Source organism: Acyrthosiphon pisum, chromosome A2 (genome assembly GCF_005508785.2).
Source record: "Acyrthosiphon pisum isolate AL4f chromosome A2, pea_aphid_22Mar2018_4r6ur, whole genome shotgun sequence".
Lineage (NCBI taxonomy): Eukaryota > Metazoa > Arthropoda > Insecta > Hemiptera > Aphididae > Acyrthosiphon > Acyrthosiphon pisum.
The window spans coordinates 39,893,443-39,918,410 of NC_042495.1; the positions used below are offsets into that span (position 1 = coordinate 39,893,443).

The window sequence follows — 24,968 nt, forward strand, 5'->3', positions numbered from 1 at the left end:
TTAAAGTACACATACATTGTAACAAATTCAAATATTATGTTTTCAGCATTTTTAACCGTGATTATTACTAGGATAGTCAATAGATACTATAGGTATTAATATATTAAGTCTATTTTAGAAGAAAACACAGCCGGAATCCTCTAACTTTGTATTATGTATGATTGTTAATGCAACCTAGTTATTATTGTTTTTTTCTTCAATAATTTAATTTTGATTAAGTTATAATATCTATTAGAAATCCACTATGTTCAAATCGATATAGTAATTTGTCAACAGATTTTTTGATGTTTCCAAATGCAATAACTATAAAACATAAATTAAATTATATTTAATATAATATAGTATACATTGTGAATACATTCAGACAGATAAAATTGACTATTATCGTTAGACTTTATACAACATAGCTGATATTACAAATATACACGTAATAAATTACATTATTTTTATAAAATATCAATATAAAAACATAATATACCTATAAACATTTTCTAAATCCTTAAATTTAAAAACCAATTTTTTCATTAAAATTATTTTAATATTCTAAAATTGAGTACATCATAATTATTGTTATTACCCACATTTATGAACACGTTTACATAAAAATAAAAGGAGGACGTACTTATCACTGTTGATATTGTCGATAATAGATAAAAATAAAATTATATTAATCACGAGTACCTATGCAAACAAATGTGTGTAGTGTGTATAATATCAAATTTGTATATTTACTTTGTTATTATTAAAATGTAATTCATAAAAATACAAACAATAAAAAATGTTAAAACAACAAAATATATTAATAATATCAAGTAAAAAATAATCAAATAAATTGTTTGGAAACAAAATCCAACAATTGTACAGGAACTTAAGACATCTCATAAATAATCGACGACTGTTAAATAAAATATAATAATTGATGTACACGGGTTAAATAGGCTGCAGTTAGGTACCTATATAGTTATCTCCATGGGACTTGTTCAAAAATCCATTTCTGACTAGCATGATCAGCACAACCTTTGAGCACGATACTGGATTCGCCGGCGGGCAAATCTAGACACAAGTCGGTGTGTATGTGAACCAAGTTCATGGTCTAAAATCATAAAGCAACAACAATATAATTATATTAATATCATGATATCACGGAGTTAAAGTCAAAAACTACTTCGCGCTATGATGAAGTGTATACATATAATATATACATACTGCATTACTGCCGAACCCGCAAATCAACGCTAGGGCAAGAGAGCCTAATCGAGATATATTCGATCACCATGAGCTAGATCTACAGTAAATCGTTGTGATTTATGTAAAAAAAAAATCATATAATCTAAGAAAGTATAGGGGTGGCAATTACGTAGGCCTAAGAGTACAACATCTAGAGTTTTCCAACCTATAGTCTAGGCGTGTGTTCATCCTGGACTATGGAATCCTATCTTATAATTTATAAATACAACTGCTGAGCATAGTACAGACGTACAGTTGAGTTTCATACCGGTTTTATGGTCCCATCGAGTGCAGTGGTAATATGTATATTCACAATAATGGTTGGTTTTATAAATTACGGGTGAGTTATATTATTTTGTAAACTTAAATGAAAATACAACAGTAATAAGTAATAACAAATCAACGCAATACGAATTTGTAAAAAGATGTATCACATACGTTTTTGCAAAAACACACAAAACATTTTAAAAATATACAAATAATTTATAAGAAAAATTCTTTAAAATAAGTACGAGAATTACCTTGAATGGAAAAAAAAAATGTTTTTTTTAAATTTTAATTGCATACCAAATTTTTTTGACTTATATGATATAGTAAAAAATATAGTATTCAATTTACAATAATTACTATGGACAGTTCCAAGTTCCAAGATTTATTAAAATAAAAGAAACTCACTGATTTTTAGGAATCCAGCTGGAAAATGTATGTTTCGTGATACATTGATTATGGTTATTGATTTCTCGGGCATTAAACATAATATTATATATCTATGATAGAATATGATTTAACTAAAGACTCAAAATTTTACGACCTCCCGTCCCCTGAAAACATCTAGGCTACGATTTACAGATTTTACAGCATTCAATTGTTTTTGTTAAATCTAACTGGCCCTAAATCATTTCACCGCGTATAGCTGAACAATGTTCGATCCACCGCTGGACTGAGCTCACCTCTACATCATATTTCCAGCGCTGGCGTTTTTGACCCGTGCAAGCGACGATCCGGACCTTCAACGCAATTTCGTCGGTCGCTTCCAGCTCGGGCGTGTCCAGGCACACGGACTCGTCAGTCATCAAAGACCCGGACCACACCACAGAGTCCAGCTCTTCTTCCGGGGCCATGACAAACATGAGCGACAGGGACGCACGACCCTGAACGTCGCACCCGCTGATCCCGACCGGGCCCATGGGCTGGTTCAGCGAACCACGTCCAGACGGTTTTTCTAAACAACGATTCGACAACATGTGTTTGATCTGAAATGAAAACATTATGTAACAAATATACATTCATTATTTTGCATTAACTGATATAATGTAATAAAGCGCACGCTGGTTCAGGTTCTATTTTACTATATAGGTATAAATAATAAATATATTATAATCAGTGTTCGTATTATTTTTTTATATTAATTATTTGACAATTAAACATTATAAATACACCGTTGCATCCCCCCAAAATGCACATTTACTAAATTTAAATCCTAGTACCGCGCTTTCTAATAATATTTAAAATAATTATAGTTTCTATTTGTCACATAACACGCGCGTGAGTTTAAAATACTATGAAAAAACATAGTTAGGTACGTAGTACGTACTTATTAAACAAACCTAAATAAGTACGATAAGATAAACAATCAGCATAAAAAAATGAATAAAATAAGTTATGAAATCTATTCTAGTTTTTGGACTATGAGAATAGTCTCAATTAAAGTCGCAATATTAACATTAACACATTAAAAATGTTAAGGTTAAAACGAGACAGAAAGAGAATGGAAGAAATTAATTAAATTGTACCTAAACATACTACATACAACAGGTGAAAAGATGTACCTACACTATTTAAATTGTTAATTGAAGGTATGAAAATGTTTAGATTAACTTTTTTAACATAGAATATAAGTAAACAAATTAGTAATTAATTAATGATAATGTAAGCTTAAAATTAAAATACTATATACAGAATTATTAAAAAAAAAAAAATAAACTCTAATTATAACCTTAGAAACTAAACGAGTACTTGTAGACCAAAGATAATTAAATTATTATTATTTATTTTATTTACTGTGTTACCTAACAAGTAACAGTGATAGCACCATAGGCGCAAATAGCGTTTGAGATTTGGGGAGGGGGGCTAATAGGGCTATAGGGCCTTACTTTGATAATATTTAATAAGCTTAAAACAAAATGTAGGAAATGTTTGGGAGAGCTTAGACATTTTTGGGGGGCTTAGCCCCTAAAGCCCTCCCCCTATTTGCACCTATGGATGGCACCCCTAATGTTACGCATGCACATCATATAGAATCTATTATAAATTATAGGTCACGTCTAAACTTGCAGTGGGGTCAGTTTTAAACAAAATTACCTTTCCAAAAAATCTTTTATCGGTTGGCATAAAGTGTTCGGGCCACACGTTGTCTAGGTACCATTTGAACCCTTTGCACTTCAGACGGTCTCTAAGCTCCAACCTCGTCCTGATCTGCTGTTCGTCACGATACTTTTCCGCTTCTGCAAATACCAAAAACGGGCCACGGTTAAACCCACGGATTTCGATGCAGCGCGCCAACTTACCAGGGTTGAATTTGAAGTAAAACTCCTGCCACTCGTCCATCCAAACGAGCGCCACGCGTGCCAAGTTCGTGTACAGCACGTGAGACACGCCACCGGGGAACGTGTAAGGAGACGATTTCCGAAATACGTGTCCGACATGAGAACACGGTGCTATTTCTATGCTGCCACCACACTGCCAGACCTGTGTGCCGACAACGACAATAATTTACAGCGATTATAATAATATTATCATGCGTTTAATTGACCAAGATTTCTAACCACTCCTGACAAGGCCGTATTAAAGGGAATACGCGCACATGTTTTATAGCAAACAATTTATTAAAAAGTCAGTCAATCAGAAAATAAAATGGAATAGGCAAACTTTATTATTTGGTATTCTACATAGGTACCTAATATTATAATGTCATGATCGGGGAAATGGTATGTGGAGTGAAAATCTGTAGCACAATAAAAAAATGTGTTTAAAATCCCAAGAAAAAGAGTTTAAGAGAACACTAATTAAAATGGTAAAAATTGCATTTAAAATTCAAAAATACGCTTAAAAGAGAACAATTTAAAAAGTTAACATGTGTCTCATCTATAATAGCGCAAACAAAGTTTTTAATTACTATATTAAATTTACCAAAAAACATGCGTACAAGCGTGAATAATAAAAAAAAACGTAGCAAATGTTCTTATTGGGTATTAAATATTTTTAATTTATTAATTTTATTTATTGCCTGTATACAAAAAGCTTAAGAAAATATCCATAAATTGTTGACGAATCTCTGTTATACATTTATAATACATAAATTGTGAGCTCTGGGGTGGTGCGTAAACTGTAAATACGGCCTTACAGGAAACAAATCATACCTACCCTGAACGAGAGTTCTAGATTTTCCCCGCCCCAAATTTCCATCCTTTCGTCATAGCCACCCAGCTCGAAAAAGTATGATTTGTCCATAGCGAACAACCCCCCAGCCATCGCCGGGGTTCTGAACGCCTGCGTGATGTCCCGCTGCCCCTTCATTATATCAGGCGTAGTCCGCGTGTACCACCGGAAGTGTAAATCCCAGTTGAATGCTCCCCAGTGCAGTTCGAAACTTCTGACGTATGCAAACGTCTCGTCACTTATGATGTCAATCACGGGACACACTACGCGTTTCCGGTCTTCGGCCACTCGACTCACGAGGGCTTCCAGCCATCCTGAAAAAATTAATAATCATATTTAGACCGCAGTGAAAAAATAATGTCGACTGCGACGTCTAAACGGATTACCTAAAGTGCACTCACAGTGCGCATCCAAGAACACCAATATTTTGCCCTTCGCCTGCCGGGCTCCCATCAGACGCGCTTTTATCAGGCCGATCCTTTTTGGTGAACGTATTATTCGTGTTAAGACCGGCAATTTGGCAACGTAATCGTCCAATTCTTTTTCCAAAAATTCTAAAACGAAAAATCAATTTTAATTGTACCTATATATATTATAATATACCAATGATTATAATACACGACGACTGTAATTGTTGAAAAATATTTTATCCTTCTACATTCTATATTTCGAGTATAATATAGTGTATCCGATTGAAAAATCGTCGACACAAATCTTGTTCGCCTATTGCATATTATACGACTTTTCAGAACGACATGGTTCTTTCCACGCATTTGCATTAATAATAAATTAATTGCATGACATAAAAAAATGTGGAAAAAATGTCTATCCTTTATTATAGATAATTGTTATTATTAATATAGGACTATCAAGTCAAATATAAAACAATAATTTGTAAAATGACCAAAACAATTTTTAATAAACTATAGGTAATATTATAACCAGTCCGGACCTACATTTTGACCCTGTAGGCACGCCTTGGGTAAAACGTAAGTACTTATAAAAAAATAGTATATGTTTAAAAACATAAATTCAATCCGTTCTACTATTTCGGGGTGAACCGTGACCAAATAAACATAGAATTTAAAATAATAAATATACACCATAATACCATATAAGACATACAAAATGTAAAACTATAATCAAGAAGGACAATATTATACGAAACACGTTCGGTTTAAAAGATAAACAAGAAAATTTACCTACCCATGTAATTTTAATATAATTCTACAGACGATGTTAAAAGTGAAAATTAATAGTAGGTTTGTAGTGGTTGCAATATTATTATTATGATAAAATATATGGCGATAGTGATACACCCTCTGGCTTTAAGCAAGTACATCATCTAATTCCATACTTATCAAAAATAATTTTAAATGAGAGAATTTTTTATTAAACTGGCACGACAATTATGTTTGCTCTATTGAATTCGGTTTATAATATTCTTCACGAGAGCCAATTTAATCAATTGTCATAGTGTTACCTACATCTTTATTCCCTGAGGTGAACGTACCAACTCAATAGTCGATTTACATAATATGAAACCTAAACACTACTGCAGGCCATAGCGTTAACTCCTTGTCGAGACTTGAGTGCAGTTATGATCTTTTCGATTATAAGTCGGGAGGTTTTTATTTTATATTTTTGACATTGACTCATTCGGGTGGCTCGACCGGAAAGACTTAATGACAGTCATAAAAATACGATCGCATACTACCTATACAAAACATAATATACTTTACCTACGGATCCACTTATAATATTATATGGTAGACAAAATAATAATATAGGTACCTAATTTCGATCGAAATTGATAAATTGTTCGTCTATTTTCAATTATTTCTTATGAAACCTAAAGCATTTATGGTAATATTTAATTATTTTCATCAAAGTGGATATACATTTGATACTCTACAGCGTGACTATATGACGTATATTATTACTATATATATTTAAATGAGTATTTGCTCGTGTAAAAAATCCAATCTACCCGATTGTGTTTAATAGTAAATCATAATAAATTAGATATTATACATTGAAGTCACTAATATACCTTAGGCAGTTAGGCGTAAGCACTAAGCGTGTTTCAGTTTTTGTAATAAATAAACTGTAACATCACAACGTAAATACCAAAAACAATATAACAGGCGAGTGGTTTTATTCATCAAAATGTTCACTTCGTGGCCACGGAATATTATTTTCAACGGATATAGATTGTCCTTCAAAAACTCCGATGCTTTGAATTATAGATAGGTCGTAGGTGTAATACATACTTCGAGTACTGGCATCGTCGACTAGAATGATCTCGTTCAGCAAATATTTCGGTGAACGATCTATAACGCTCTGGACTGTTCTCATTAACGTCGACCAAGCCTCGTTGTGGAAAACAATTATTACGGTGCTGGATGGAAGCTTATCAATATCAATCTTTTTCAGCCTACATCTGTGGAGTTTTATATATTTATCAGTACCTATTGGCCATTATATTTGATGACCACGAACGCTGTAGCGGATAATTACGATTTTTTTCTGACGTCCGGTAGAGACCTGTTCAACGGTATTCGGTCACTGGCCATCAGATTGAACCTGTTAATTCTATAGAGTTTTTGCATCTGTAAAGACATGTGAGGCGGTATAATGACCGGAGTCCCATCCCGTCCTTCCTTCGGTTTTGGGTCGAACATGTTTCGATTAAGTAACTCTATGGAAAAAAAATTGATTAAGTACATTTAATATAAGTATACTGGAAATAGTTAAATGAAAAAAAAACCACGTAAGAATATTAACTCATTTTACGAAAAAATATTCCCAACACATCAACCCTTTTATTTTTAAGGATTAAAATCATAAGGAAAAAATGTCACGGCCAACGGTTCATTTCACCGTAAAATTACCAGAACCATTACGGACTTAAATAGGATATGGCTAGTTAGTATAGTTGTATTATATTTTAATATTCTTTATAAAAGTGTAAAGGAAATGTACCTATTATTATAGTTATTATTTATTTACCATCTGTGAGATTTGCACTTGCCCCCACGTTGTTAACATCTCCCAAATAGTGGCCAACAACTACATGCAATCCTCTGTGATCAATAAATTCTTGTTGGTCTCTTTTTAATCTGAAACATATGACATACAAATGTATTACAATAGTTGGTAGGAATTTCGATTATTCATTATTCATATGAACATTGTCTAATAATATTCAATTAATGTTGTAGGTATGTCACAGTACGAGTAGATAGCAATAGTATATAAAAAATCACAGTTTACATTATTATTTGATAAGTACCTACCTAGTTAAATAGAAACAAAAACAATTAGAAACTATTATTATATTACATAAGTATATATAGGTAGGTATACATTTTGAACAATACATAAGTTTTTCATTTATTATATAAATATTTTTTAGAATCTTAAATTGTACCGACGGCATCAAGGTAAGTACTAATGTTATATTATAAACATTAACAAGGGGGGACGGAGTGGCCGAGCAGACTAAGGCGTCGGTTTATTAGCATAAATTAGCATTTCTTTTCAAATTTAATTAAAAATTATGTCGATTAATTAATCATTATACTATATTAAATTGATAAAAAAAAATAATAAAAAAAAAGTTAAAAACACACATCATTGTAAAATCAATACATTCATCTCTCTCCTCAGAATCTAATAAATACTATAAAATATTGTTAAGAAGATAAAAATAATAATTGTATCAAAAATAATTATTTTTGGTTTTACTTCTTTTTTAACTCAGTTGATAACAATACGTCAGTACTCAGTATACATGTTACCACTTACCGTTGATTTTTTATACCCAACCGTGTCTTGTATATTTGTTCCTAAAAATCCCAAAAATTCTCTGATTTTCCAGGTAAAACCTACATTTTATATTATGATTCCAAACATTGTGTTTATTATTTACACTTTTTTTGTGCTAAATCAGACACAAGTGTGTTACAAAATTCCGTTGATTAACGGATTAAATACCTATCAACATTTTATGTTGAATGTAATGAAATTTAGGAACAATAAGTATATTAGTTAAATTAGTGTAACATACTTTAATATTTCAATAATTTTTGATGTTGAATAATAAAATTATTATTATTATTCGTTTAAATGCTGGTGTTAAAAACTCAAATAAATTTTAGATAATTCGTAGTGTAGCCCGTAAGTACATAATAATATATTAGACAACCTTTTCTCGAACATAATTAAAACAGCAGTTAAAAATTGTTATTTATTGACAATAATATGAACACCAATTATTAGGAATGGTTGTATAAATAAATTACGATTTATGTAAATGTTATAAATATCACATCTATAACAATGCGATTTGAAAAATAAGATGTTGATCACGAAAAATTACCAAGTATAAAATGAATGGAATAAACGTGTTGACTGTGAAAGTGTAGGTAAACAATATTCGTTTTTGTACCTTTTCAGTTATCAATCATAGTTCGATCGTTTTACTGTCGTCAAACCTGTACAAATTACAATCAACAACAATGGGTTGGAATAACTCGATGAAAAAAGAGGACGATTGTTTTGAAAATTGCCACCAAATGTATTTATCTCAAAAAAATACTCGTAGACGACCGGTACGTGTGTATGAGGACACGACTTCTACACCGTTTTGCTCGAATAACTTTCAAACTGTACACAATCCACACACACACATATATATATATACATACATAACTACTTGCATTTGTTCTATACACCACACCGACACAACAGACAACGAGGCATCGTCGACCGCTCATGTGGTACGCGATTGTTTTGGTCATAATTTTTTGGGTCCCACGTCCAAACATAATATTATATAAAGAGTAATTACATTATATACGACGTCTTCTTCTCCTCCATCGTTATGGTTGGTGACGACTGCAGCTATGTACCTATACATCATTTATATTATGACATGTTACTATATTATACCTGGTCACTCGGATGGCAAGTGTACAGGGTGATCCGTTTAAAATGACTATAAAGTCATACATTTTCCAAGTAAATTGTATACATTTTTGACACATATATCTAAGTATTTGTATTAAGCTTGAAGTATTTAAAACACTAAGTTTTTATAATAAAACTGTAGTTTTTTAGTGAATTTTATCACATTCTTTTAGTGATCCCAATACTTTTAATTTCCCGATTGGAAGCAGAATTTTTTTATGAAAATATTTATGAATCAGGCTTTTGTTATATTTTAAAAAGGGCAGTAACACAATGCTTTCATAATATTAAAGATATTCAATAAACAAAAAACAAGTTTCTACCAAACATATGTACATAAAATACCATATTATTTAAATAGGAATGTCCTTGATAGATATATTGAATAAATGATTCCCCGTTAATATTATAATATGCGTTAAGAAGGTAAGATAAACGAAGCATTGGAACACAAGTTTTGAGAGGAGCCTCTGATACTATTTAAATTGGCTCATCTAAATTTTAAACATTTACTAATAAACGAATAACAGTTGTTAATTATTTATCAACATTTTTCGAAAAGTATTCTGTTTTTGACTATACAATTTTAAATATAATCAGATTCTGTAATTCCGTAATTACACATGTTTAAGTTATAAGTTATATATTATACAGTATGTGGCAATACGATGACCACGAGGCTGTGAATGACATTCCACACGTCGTTGAAAAATGTAGGTAAAAATAACAATAAGTAATATCATAATAATATTATACACTAACTGATGCAAATTCGGGTCAAATTGGTTACAATAGTAGCGACGATGACGTCCAGTCCTAATAAGTAGGTATACTACCTACGCGATCTGTGCCCCGCCGATCGTATATACAACTCAATTTTTTTTTAAATATTTTCTAATCGCCGACGATATTTCCATTCCGAAACGTGTACAAGTGAGCCGTGAGCGTAATAATGATGTCGACATACGTGTTCCTCGCGCCTATTTCCGTTGTTGGTACAGATACCTACATTTTATTTACACGACCTCTGAAAACCGGCGCCGTTCAACCCGAAACAGAATATTGCGGTGAATCTGCCATTCTGCCCGCACTGCAAACGGTGGTTTCCGCACGAAAACCCCGTTTCAGGGAGACCGTAATCACAGCACCGGTGCAAGCATAATATTATATTATTAGGTATAATATGTATAGCGGCACATGGTGTGCCCACTCATCGAACAATAGAGGTTGCGGTATCGTGTCTCGTACAACTGTCGTGATGTTGGTTCCTACCACCACCACCCTCCCACCACTCGAGGATCTTCTTTTGTCTCCGATCGATTATATTATGTTACAGTGTTGTATAACCATATGGGTATACCGATAATAATGATGACGACAAGTCGACAATCGACGATCAATGTATAATATTATTATCCCTTTGTTTTTCATCGGTTCATTTATAGCGGTATCTGCGTGACAGCATCCCATCAGCTAGATCAACGACAACGACGACTACAACTGGTAACCGCGAGGTCATACGTCGCATATCAGGTATACGGTTACGTTACACAGTGCACAGTTTTCTTAGGTATTTCACACAGACGCGTATACGCGTTTCAATCACGAAGTCACCACCGCCGCAGAACTCGTTTGTCACACAAAACCAAAAATAAAAAACCCCATTTAAAAGAGTAAGTCTATAGCTGCATCGATAATAATATCTTCATTCTTCATAGAATATACTACGCATCCGTTGTGGTATATACCTACCTACATATTATTATTATCTGCATTTTGCGGCAACGACCGCTTTACGAGCCACATCTGTAATATTATAAAAATTAAAAGTATACGCGTGCTGTGCGGCGGCTGAAAATATCGTCGCGCGTATTACTTCCAAACGGAAAACGGTTGGTATATCATACGATAGGTATAATAACTAATAACAAATAATAATATGTTCTACTCTCGAGAGTCGAGACCCGATCTTTACGATTCGGATACACACACTCGGCGTATCTGCAAAGCGTGCTAGATAGACGCTTTTATTCCTACAACTATAAGACACGAATAGGATACAATGCGAGCATTAATGTACTATATTGTAATAGTATACACTATTGTCTATTACGATTCTCGAATCCAGTCATCTAGACGTTCTAATATTCGGTACACTGCACGCCGACAAACGACAATTTAATACGTCTAAGTCAAATATGACATTTGGACAGTTTCCCATAATATACAATAAGGTGTACCTAATACCAAATTTTAATATATCGAGATGTTGATACAAACAATTATAAATACTCGTATGAACTAGATAACTAAGATAATAAACCGTAATACCAATCAATCCAATTCAGGAGTTTACTACCACACTAGTCACCCTCTCCCATCGACAATACTATGCATTTTTTACCAATAATTATTAATTTAATGAAATTCCATGGGTTATATAAATATTAAGTACCTAGTGAATTGTAGGAATAAAATAAATAAAGACTTATATAATACGATTATCTACCTATTGTACCTAACATAACACGTATTTTTTTTTAATGTACATATTTTCAAAGGAGTTTTCAACTACCCCCCCCCCCCCCCGGATCACTCCACTTAGACAAAGCCGAAGATTGCCACTGTCTAATTAAAGTGACCAACACGGTTCTTTAAACTCAGAACACAATACTTAATTTTTTAGTTTGCGGTGCGTTTTTATTATTAATATTGGTACCTACACTACTTATCAACTACAGTCACAAGGTTAGAGCGAGTGTAAAACATACTAATTCGTTAAGCATACGCCAATTCGTAGTGGCTTTTGTCATATAATATAATTATACATTTGTTATAGTGAGTTTTACGTCTAAAATTAAACCTATTGTCACAATAAGAGTGTAAAACACTTGACTGAATTAGAGAAGATATAACCACACTAACTATTGAACACCGCGACACTTCGCCGCGGTGACGACTGACGAATACAATGTCTAAGAAAAGATATCCACGTCTTCTGTGATCTTCATAAATCATAACATTAACCTACACCATAAGCACCGATTGATATCCTGTAAGAATTTTTTATTTAGGTTTTCGATTACAATTTCCTACACCACGCTATACAGTATACGATTCTTTATCGGGGCAGTGATTTGATATGACGTTCAATGTCAAAATCAAAATGTTACCGTGGCTAAGAATAAAAGCAACTCGGAATGAATATCGTGAATCCAAAAATGATAATATAATATTATAGTTTTATAGTTTTATTCTTCGGGCTTTCCTACACTTAATTACCGTGCGCAACAATGGCCGATTATAGTTTACGTAGTCACGAGTCTTCCAACTGCCAGGACCTTATAGGTATACTGTATAGTCACGATTTTCCGTGTTAATTAATTGTCGGTTGCACTGGTTAAGTACTATACGTAAAAATTTAAAGTTATAACTGCCATAGATCAGTTGCATAACAATTATTTGTCTTGTATAATAATCAGATACATACCTACTCTACGCAGAAAACATAGTTAGGTAGGTACAAACTGTATGGGTACAGCAACCATCGTATAATATACGCTATAATATTCGGATTCATAAATCATATAACACTATTTTATTTTAATGAGAATTATGGAGCATTTCCGCGTAAAACACTATGGCGAAAATAATAATTAATTAGTATACCTATATCACCAAGCGCATTGTCCGTTGACCGGAAATATTGTTGATGTTTTTTGTACATGAATTATTATTATTATTGATTGATTTGTTTTAACGATTATATCAAATAACGATCAGAATTATTATTTTTCACTTTTCATATACCTACCTACATGATTTATTTATTGAACGTATTTTTTACAATATATTTTTTTTTACAGTAAATTACGTGTTTTTCCTTGGAGAATGTTATTTATGCGTGATATAATTTATTTCAAAACACTAAAAAATTTCCAGATGTAATCTTCAGAACTATATACGAACACAAAAAATATTTACCTCTTACTTTATTAGTAATCGTTTGTGTCCAGTAACCATCACGCATTATAACTACGGTATAAAAAAATTGTATAATGAGATTTTCGGTTTATCAGATTGGATTATGTGAATTTTAACAGCTATATGAATCTCAATTAACCATCTTAGGCTAACCTAAGCCAACCATGACCATACCTAAAGTCTATATTCGTATATGTAGGTAAAGGTAGGTGGTACATATGCAAAAGTACAAATAATAAGATTTAAATTGTAATATTATATTCTTCTTATTAATTGTATACCGTAAATAATTATATGTTAATTATTATTATTATTATTATAGATAAAATACTATAGCATGATAACAAATTATTGAAAATTATTTAAAAAACAGAATAGTTTTGTTCATATTTCTCCATAATTCAAACAAAAATGAACCGAAGGATTTTAATTTTGTCGATTCAACTCGATGCCGGCTGACTGAATTCTATGAAAATAATGGACATTGGTCATACGAGACTGCAGATTTTAAGAGGACAAGTATTTATTTCGTTGGTGGATAATAATATATGTTGTCGAATATTATGTTTCTATACGACCCGGAAGTCTTAATTATTTTGTTATGGCCTGAACGTACATAATGGTACTGAATCGTAAAATGTAGATAGAACCATTTACAAAATAATATAAATACGACGAATGTAAAAGATTACACTGCGTCGATACTGCAGCGTCAAAGTACTCTAAGTCCGTCCAAATTGGTTATTGCGGTCTGAACAGTGAACGGTCCGAGAACCACTCGCGGTCAGATCGGACGACGTCTCCCGCATACATTTATATCCTGTTGACTACCGTTATAAAATACGTGTACGGTTGGTAAGAACATATTATTTGCCATTTGATCATTGAAATCGTGTTCAAGTTCAATGATAACACTGTATAGATGACTTAGAATATAACTAAATGGAGCTGAAAAAACCAAAAAATATATGTCACGATAGAAAGGTCGAATAAAGAAAAGTTTAAACTCTAGAGCATTTTTCTGAATAATAAAAAATATCTTTTAGGATAATTTTGACAGTCGTTGAAGTTACTGTCATACATTATCTAATCAAAACATTAAGAAAACAGATTTTTCAATATGAAACATCGATCAACTTAATATTATTAGTCATATTTAAAACTCCGTTGATGAGATAACACCGATTTTATTGAATTCGTCCATCGCAGGACGTTGCAAATACAACCTTACTAAATAAGAAACCATTCCGTGAAAAAAGGTAAAAACACATTGTTAATTAATTTAATTATTAATAAGCAACACAATGAATATTATGTTTAAATTCTCATTGTTTATTTGATGTAGGTATTTTGTACACTATAGTTGTATAAAAGAAAATAAGATTTCATACAAATATTAAAATAGTATTAAGTAAAAAAAATTGCCTATTTCTAGGAATCACAGAAAAATTCTTTTTATTAATGACGTTGAAGATAAGTAATATTATAGTGGTCATTAGGTATAATGTATATAGTATTATATATTATGATAATTATATTGGTAGGTATATATTACTGCTATAATGACCAAATAAATTAAGTACGGTAGTATAATATCTTAATTTAAATATTCATGTTCTAAGGAAACCTATAATATACTATAAGCATAAGGCACTTTTTTCGTTTGTACCTATAACAAGTCATTATTCAATAATATATGGATTACATTTCACAGCAATATTTATTCTAATATATTTTTTTAATTTGTCGTGATCTATTAAGAAAAAATAAACCCAAATTTTTCAGAAAACCGTGCTTCAAAACTTTCTTAAATCCTTACTGGTTACTTAATACATAATATATTTTATGTCATATAGGTATACCTACATAATACACAACTATCTACTGCTAATGAATACTATAATTTAAAAAATGTCATATATACCATGGTATATATATATTATAAAACGTATTTCACTGAGTGTATAAGTATATATATATTCCTTAGAATGTATACTTTAGAGAATTCAAGCAATCGAGCAGTCCGTTCAAAGTCATTAAATCAAATATAATAATGAAAAACTAAAAAAAAAAAAAATCGAACGCAACGTTATACAAAAGTAACTTGTAAGAAAACTGCAACGTTCATATAGATAATTGTATAATTTTGTATGAATAACCTCGGCAGGCCATTGTCCAAAACAAAGTGATTACGCTCGTGAAGATAATCACATTTCCAGTCATGATATAATGGATCATCGTAGTGACGAATGACCCTATATATATATACAACAAAAACTCAGCTAGAACGAAAAATAATGTTTGCTTGCGTCAAATGTCATAAAAGATAATTCAAACCATGATTTTTGCATGTTATTTTATATGTTATAACATCATTCAAATTTTTCAAAAACTAAAAGCTTAAGTACCTATTACATTTAAAAAAAAAATGGTTCAGTTTAAAATTAGATACATGTAGAAAATAAAAATCCATAAAATAATATAAAAATATAAAAATAAAAATAAATGTATGCAAAAGAAATCTATGAGTAATTTAGTGAGTACTTACTTGGTTATTAAAATACTGCAAAAATTAAAAATTAACGATCTATTTTTTTTTTGTGATGGAGTACTGCATATCATATTAATTTATTATCACGTGCAGGTACTAACATACAAAACAAGTATATATAGGTACAACAAGTATTATTGTTACTACAACTGTTCATTGTTAGTATTAATGTAAAAATAATAAGTATTAACTGTTTGTTGTTGGAATAACAAATTAAAATAATTACTATATGTCATATAAACATTATTGGGTGTATTATATTACAAATATATTTACAATGCGCGTAAACCAAAACTTGAAAATTTGGCAGAAAAATAATACGACAAAAGTTTTCTATCAACAATGATTTCATACACAGCCAAAAAAATAAAAAATATGGACGGTTGAAAAAATGAACTCCGGGTCCATTAATTTCCCAACCTGCAGTATTATTTACTTTTACCGATTTCAATAACCGCTAGAAGAGATGGTAAAAGCAAATCTATGCAACTGATATGCAAACGGCACATTATACATACGACAAAAGTTCGGATGCCGTAAACCTCAGCTCGTGATTTTGTTTTATTTAAACACATACGGCATTATCATAATATATATATAAACAAGATAAGTAGCCGGGTGCAGGCGGGTAATAATGTAATATACCTACACCGCGAGAGTGCGAGACGTAGCAGTAGTGTGGGCACTTCGAGTGAAAGGGATTAAGGGAACAACTGATTGTAAACATAATATTATATAAATACACGTTACACGTAGGTATCGTATGCTCTTTATGGTCTCTATCGTTTTTTGATGACGTAAGGCGTAACCCGTAAGTACAACACATAGTTATTGTATTTATAATATTTACTGATATCACACACAGACACATTGGATATCGCAACTATATACTGGGTGATTCTTTTAAAGTAAACACGTTATCTCAAAATGACGTATTAACGTTTTTAAAAATATTTTTTATCCAATTACAATAATACTAATGGAATACAAGAATATAACATTTCGAACGAGTAATAAATAAGTTATACACTTATACGTACACAAAGTTTAGATAAGCAGAGTAGTGGATTAAAATTAATATTTCGTGGAGTACTTACACAGTTATACGGGGATGCTCTAAGGCTTAACCTAAACCTTCACTCCACTCATCTAAATTTAAATAGTACTATTCGTTCAAAAATTGATTTTTATACACCATAATTCTCGGACAAATAGCTTCGGGACACAAAATATAAAAATATATGTATTGTTGTATAAAAAAGTAAAAACTTAAAAAAATTATTAGGATGAAACCTATAGAAAAATATATATTATTTTCAAAAATGTTGTCTTGCAATGACTTATAACTACTTATAAATAAAAAAAAAATTTTCATAAACGTTGATACATTTGAAGATAATATAATGAATATTTACTGTTAAAAAGGCTTCGTAATACGTATATAATTTTACGGTGCCAATACTATACCGTTTCCGGCTATTCAACACCGAGAAGAATAAAATGGAAAATTAAAAATCTTTACATCCTTATTTGTTTATACACGCATGCATGCGTATCACAATTCACAATTCAATGCCTCTGTCGTTGTACAAATTATGGAACCACTCCTATATCATTTAAAAGTAAGATTACCTATACGTAAAAAGTGATGGGGTCGTTCTTTTTTTAAAAGTAAACAGAGTTACCCCTATATTTACTTTAGCAATTCGAACACTGAACATTCGACATGACAACGCAAATTCGTTCTTTAGATTCACAAGTATATACAATTAAATAACATAGAGTCGTTTTCTAGATGATGTGCCCGGTTTAATGGAAGAATAATTCATCCCCATGTCCGATCTGAGAAACTCATCGTATATATTATATACAAATATATAAATTATAAACGCGACCGACAAAAACTGCAATGTATATATTTCGCATGTACCTGTCATAACTTAATAAATTATAATATAACCATCGGATGTTTTAGATTTTTAAAGATATAAAAAACAAGATTCCTAGCTCTTCGATCCGCGCGTCGAATCGGTAGATTATTAAATGTCCGCGAGCGGCACGCGCTCACACGCAAATAACAAAAATTAAACGGTGGCAAAAAAAACCAGTGATGCCATCTCCTATTATATGTACGTGCAATATAATATATTATAAAATTATAACATAAAATACCACGTAAATTATTATGACTGTAAAAATTGAAATATATATATATAATATGTGCTCCTTCTCCGTCTCGGAAGCTGTAAATGTAGGATTCGTGTTCGGGAAGATTTTTTTTATATACAGATATTATAATAATAGACTGAACGGGAGGCGAGCAAAATTTAACCGATTTTTCAAGGACTGTAGTCATCTTTGTGGAGCTAGGAAGAACAGCAGGAGTATGAGGAGGAAGAGGAGGAGGAGGAATAGGATGCGAACGACCTGCAGGCGATGCGCAACGATTGGTAATTGAAACCAGGACCGGCATTATTATATGTATTACCTATATACCCCGTGAGCACGGTGCGAATAATCGTTTTCGCGGTCCGTAGGCCTTGCATGCAGTATTTTTCATTTTCTTTTTTTCACCACATGCAATTTGAACGTGCACTTGTCGGTGGTTTTCTACACAGAGTAGGTATCTATATATAGGTGGTATACGTCATATTATTCGACTTAGCATCATAATACTATAATCAGGGCCGTATTGAGGTTTGGTGGCGCCCCTGGCGAATCACTGCATTTGCACCCTTCTCCCCAAATTGGAAATTTGCATTAGTTTCAAAAAACTATATTTGAGATATATAAAACATGTATAATTACATAGTATATACTAAGTAATAACTAATAACCTTTAATAACTATTTGTATTTATATTAAGTACTTAAATATATAAAAAATTACTACATTATAAAAACAAGTAATTTTTCTACTCGCGTAAATTTGACATCTACGACCTCAAAATCAGTCGACACTCGGCAATAGCTTAACAGAAAATAAAATCGTTGTACTTTGAGTGTACTGTACTTTATATGTTTGCTATAGTAGACAATAATAATTTGTTGTATTTGAAGAAAGATAATAACGCGATAGCCAATAATACAACTGGCCAGACCTAACAAAACGATAATACTATTTTAAAATTATTGTATTTGTATTATTTTATAATTGCGCCCCTAGCCTATGATCTCTTGCCCTGCTCTAAATACGGCCATGACTATAATACAGACACACGATCACGATACACGTGACAATGCGATATTCGGCGGGGACTGCTGATTTTTTTCGATTTGCTCAGGCCGGTCAATTATTATTGTATATTATATTTTATCTTACCACCTCGTCACCATATTATAATATGCATGTTTAATGCAGTGTAGCGTCGTACATGTGCGCACGTATTACGGCCAAGATCCAATAGGCAGTGACTGCGTTCACGCGCAAAATTACGTCGGATCGCGGAACGACGTTTTTACAACTCCCACAATATTAATAATAATAATAATAATAATAGTTTTTATTATAATAATAATATAAAGAACTATGGCGGCGTATTCGAGATGAGTCTACAGCCACACTGCAGTGCATTACTATAATATACTGCAGATTCCGCGTGGTTATATTATTATTACCAACTACCACCACACCCATTATTGAGGTTTCAGACGTTTCAGTGAATAATTTATTTTATTTTTATGGTTTCCGAGTAGACATATGTATATGATATAAATATATATATGTACATATATATTGCATACTATAATTTACTGTAGACATACGTTTGAGACAAATAGGTACCTACTCCACACAAGTCGACGGTAAACACAAAAACTAGACCGTGGAAATTGCTGAAATCCAAAAAATACAGCTCTCGCGTGCATAAATCTATCTCAAACGATTACAATCATGTATGATAATAAATTGTTTATATTTATTTAATTAAGTTAACACTTAACGTATTTTAATAATGTTATATGATGTTAATCCAAGACTCTGCCCTTTGACACGTATTGCACTGTAAACTGTAATGCAGTCTGCAGAAGTGTTCTACGTGGTCACCGTAATAAATTCTAAGAAGATAGGTAATGATGAGAAGATGGAAGATGGAAGATGGAAGATAGGAAGATGATGATAACTCTTTTCACCGACAAAACATTTAAAAATTCACTGGAACATGAAACATTCTCGGAAGTAAAAAAACATTGAACGAAAGCATTGAATAAAAAAAAATTTAACTGTTAATAATTCACTTAATTTTTTTATAATTAAATGTTTTATTTTTTAGTATTCATTATTTTTTTTAAATTTTTATTGTTCGCAGCGTTCTCGCAAAATGTGACACTTAAACTGTTACAATTAAAACCAAACAATGTATTTTATCTAATCAAACAGTTACTCAGCTATAAACAAAAACCAATTATAATAGGTAATTCAGTAATTTGTACTATTTGTATATTTACAAATAAAAATTAAAATTGTATAATTGTATATAAGTTTATTATCTTATATATATTCTATTTTACATTTTTATATACCTATCTCTGGGCTCTGGCCCCTTGTTTTACAAAAATAATAATTACTTAAAGTCATTCTGGAAACTAACACTTTTAATTTATACAGTCATTATTCTAATAAACAATATCTGTAATTATCAATATGTGTATAAAGGTACAGTTACCTGCAGGTTAGGTTATCCATCTAATGTCCAAATTTTATTAATTCAAGAATACATGTGAGTATATTTATACACTTTAGCATAAATTTATAGATGAAAGCATGACGTCTCATGTATTCACATAATTTTTTGAAACGGATTATAACAGAAATTAATATTAAATTATTTTCAACAATATAAGTACATGATAGTTATATTTTGCTATCGATATAATATCGTTCATCTTTTAATCTATATAATCTAAATGGATCAACATTTTTGACCAAAGTTCGTAAACAATAATTAGTTATTATTGAACCAACCTAATGTAATTAAAGATACACTTGTTATAACAACCATTATTATTAAATGATTTTTGCATTAGATTTTATTTGAACATTGAACCGGATAAACAAAATCATTTTTTTTTCCTTATCCTAGTCACTCTGTTATTAAAACCTGAGTTGCATTGTCTTTTTTTGTTACACAATATTATTATTATTATTATTATTATTCCGGCGGCATCGATCTCCTCTTTTCCCATCGGGACAACGACCGGATGGAATCATTCAACGTGAAGGCCTGAGTGCTTGACTGAATTTTGCCGCGTGCTCGCACACACAAGACGTAGGTACATAGTTTAGTAATATCGAATATTGTGATACGCGCAATTACTTTTGTCATGACGGCGGACTTGAACTTGGAAAAGATTTGAAATTACATACAGTAATCCCTTCGAGCACATTCTGCAAAAATTCTAGTACTAATAAGATGTTCACTTAAAACATCAACATGACATTATGGAATAATTGCTAGAATGCAAAAAAAAGTAACACAAATGTCTGTTGTCGAATTATATATATAAATATTTAATATACACATAATTTATTGTAAAGTATCCGTGTGATAGTTACCTATTCCGATCTCATTTAGCACAAATGATTGATCTCACAAAAGAAAATAATTTTCTATAATTATTATCTTATAATTGTATATTTTCATCTATAGGTATCATATATTTATAATTCGTTCTACAGGTATGATTTACCACTAGACTATATTTTACTCAATGCGTAATATTTATTATACACTATTGAATATTCGTTAAGACCAGTATTATTCCAATGATACTTATATTACAAATTAGATTGCTGTATCAAGCGAAATGTCCAAATATTTAGAATTTTAGATCATTATTGAGAAGGTATAAACATAAACATATTGGGATTTGGTCCTGCATCAATTTCGAACGTTTTTTGAGAACAATTTAAACGCGTCTAATACAAATCCGTTAGAGTATAGAAACTTAGAACATACCTAGTTCATCAGTTTTTTAAAACATAATTAGTCACACAAATGCCGTAATTAAAAAAAAATAACAAATAAGCAGCAAATGACATGAGACAGTTTTTTATTTGTTAGTTATTACTTATTAGTCATTACAAAACAGTTTGGATATAAAATAATGCTGCAGTGTATTAATTGCTTTTAATTTATTCTGTCTAGGTATTGATATTTAGGGCAGGGGCTGGAACCGAACCGAAATGAACTGGTTTTGGAACCCAAAAACCCTAAAAAAAATTGAAGAAACAGAACCTAACTAAATTTTAATATTTTCAAATACCCTAAACCAAAACCGGAACACATATTTTTAAATAAACAAAAGTTTGGTTTTACAATGATTATTTTGTGTTTACCTCCATTACCTGTACTCAATTTATTGGCTATCAGAAAAGGAGAAGTTCTTTGATAAACTATGATTACTTTTTTTAGAGCTGTAAAATCTGGAACCAGGACCAGAACTCTTAAATTCCATTTTTTAAAAACCTGAACCAGAATCAGAACCCCATAATAAAAATAATTAAGTTTGACAAGGCTTTCACATCAAAAACCGTTACGGGAACATTGTTATTGGTAGCAAATAGTAACCATTAGTTACAATTTTATTGACATAAGTTTATGACCAATTATTTGTATCCATGGCAACCATTATTGATTATTGTCTATTGAGTAAAAATATCATGATGTTGCCAAAATGACTGCAGAAATGTTCACGAACATAACCATTACATATTATAGCTATGATAGCTTTAAGTGTTTACTTTATCACAATCTAATATTTTTACTAATTTATAATATGTATTATAGTACCTATTTTAGTTATTCAGATAGATTATAGATGTATTTTAGGTGTAAGTAAAAAATATTGTATTGAAAAGTCGGTATACTCGGTATTTTTATTTCTAACTATACCTAGTTATTTATAAAAAAAAATCGTAACATAATTTTGAGTATTTTTTACAGTGCGATATACAGGGAATAGTTTGTTTTTACATGATAAATGTGTAGGTATTTAATTCGACCGCCAACTTTTGAAATCATAACGTTGAAATCATAACTTATAACGTCCCATCAAATAGAACTTAATCATCAATAATAATTTGTATTAATATTATATTTAATTTCTGATAAAGTAAAATAATAAACAATCATAATCTAACCACGCACAGGTAGATTATTACTACAGAATATAGGTGTCTATATACACTGACTACTGCTACTACTTTGCGTATACGATGTATATATTTAAAAATAGTCGATGGAACAAAATATAATATAATGGTACGTACCTCAGAGACACCCAGTCGTCGTCTTCAGAGGCAGCCTGGTCGACCGTCTCCGCGGGATCATCGTTTTTCGACCACAGCAATAGGCATGACGTGACTAGGACGGCAATCGCCCACGGCAGTCCACGGCGAATCCTTCTGCGGCAGCCCACGACCACCATGGCGAAGACGAAGACGACAACGACGAAGACAACTTGGGGCGCATCCCACGCAAACCACCGGACGCTACGGACGGCGGCGTTGGAGTTCAGCTAGATCATTGCTATCATAGCGGCGGTGACAAACTGTGACGATAATATTATCGACGAAGATCTAGGGAAAAAAAAACGCGCGCGTTAAATAAGCGAAGTACGATTCTATTACAAAATAACGGACGGCGTGCTGCGGTAGTACGTCATACGACAGCGACCGGCGACGGTCGTGAGGTGAATGAGAAAGAGTATAGAAACCTTAACAGCCGTCACCGTCGCACATGTTATAACATCTCGATACATGTAGTATTTTTTTTATTACTACATTTTTGTTACCGGTTGCCGTGGTGGTGGCGATGTTGTTGGTGGAGGTGGTAACTGGTATATGTATGGTAACCTTGACGTGGTTGCGGACGGTGTCTACGGACATCCACCGCCGATATGCGAGAGCGCCATCTGCACAGGCACGCGTCCACCAGCCTAGGAATCTTTTCGGACGACCGTCTCGTCGTCGTATTGTTATTATAATGCATTGCGTGTTTGTTTCAATCACCGAACCCGTCTAATGTACTCTGACTATATATCCACTGACTGTACAAAGCGATGATAACAATGGCACGCATCAATATAATAGTATTATTATAAATTATAATACAGGTAACCAAAACACCTGCTGCTACTGTCGTGGTCCGCCTCCATATTATTATTACCATAATCATTCGGAGTATTGTGTATTGCGTAATCACAAGCGACGAACCAAATTATCGTATATTATTTAAGATTACGGTGTGATGTCGTACCTAGCTATCATGGGTGGATAGGTACTTTTTACGGGGATATATTTATTTGAGCCACAAGTAGGTAACTATAATGGCCTGTATATATAAAATAAAACCTCTTTCCTTGCTCAAAATGCTTTTTATTAAGTTAAATCTCATAATTAGTACTGCAGGGATTTCGATACACTTTGCATTGTTTTCCAAAGCTATCTAAGCCATGCTCGTTTTATAATATACACGTTTCGTATATTATTGAATCAGAATATGAAGGTTTTTTTTGCGTTTTTTTTGACAATTTTCAATTTCAAGGGAATCCCACACATTACCGTTTTTTGTAGAAAAATCCACCTACACACGTGTTCCAAATGTACTGACTTCAGTTTTACTCCGATAATAATAACATTTTAAAAACATATTTGAATTTATTATGAAATCTATTTTGAATCCTTCACAATAAGCGTGGTTTATGTTACGCATGCACGTGTCATAAAACGCCTAAAATCTAAATTATTTTACACCAAAATGTTGACGAACACAAGTCCTAATACATACCGACTT

The 24,968-nt window shown here is 31.8% G+C and overlaps 1 protein-coding gene across 1 annotated transcript; it reads right to left on the bottom strand.

The window, feature by feature from the left end:
• Positions 1 to 533: 533 nt before the first annotated feature.
• On the bottom strand, positions 534 to 23,898 carry LOC100166487 (polypeptide N-acetylgalactosaminyltransferase 13). Its single transcript, XM_003247785.4, has 10 exons — positions 23,444 to 23,898; positions 7,678 to 7,787; positions 7,186 to 7,366; positions 6,939 to 7,108; positions 5,052 to 5,219; positions 4,651 to 4,979; positions 3,795 to 3,975; positions 3,589 to 3,731; positions 2,178 to 2,480; positions 534 to 1,093 (listed from the first exon to the last, which is right to left on the bottom strand). Exons 1-10 carry the CDS (start codon positions 23,599 to 23,601, stop codon positions 962 to 964), a joined length of 1,875 nt encoding a protein of 624 aa, XP_003247833.1. The 5' UTR covers positions 23,602 to 23,898; the 3' UTR covers positions 534 to 961.
• Between the last annotated feature and the right edge of the window lie 1,070 nt (positions 23,899 to 24,968).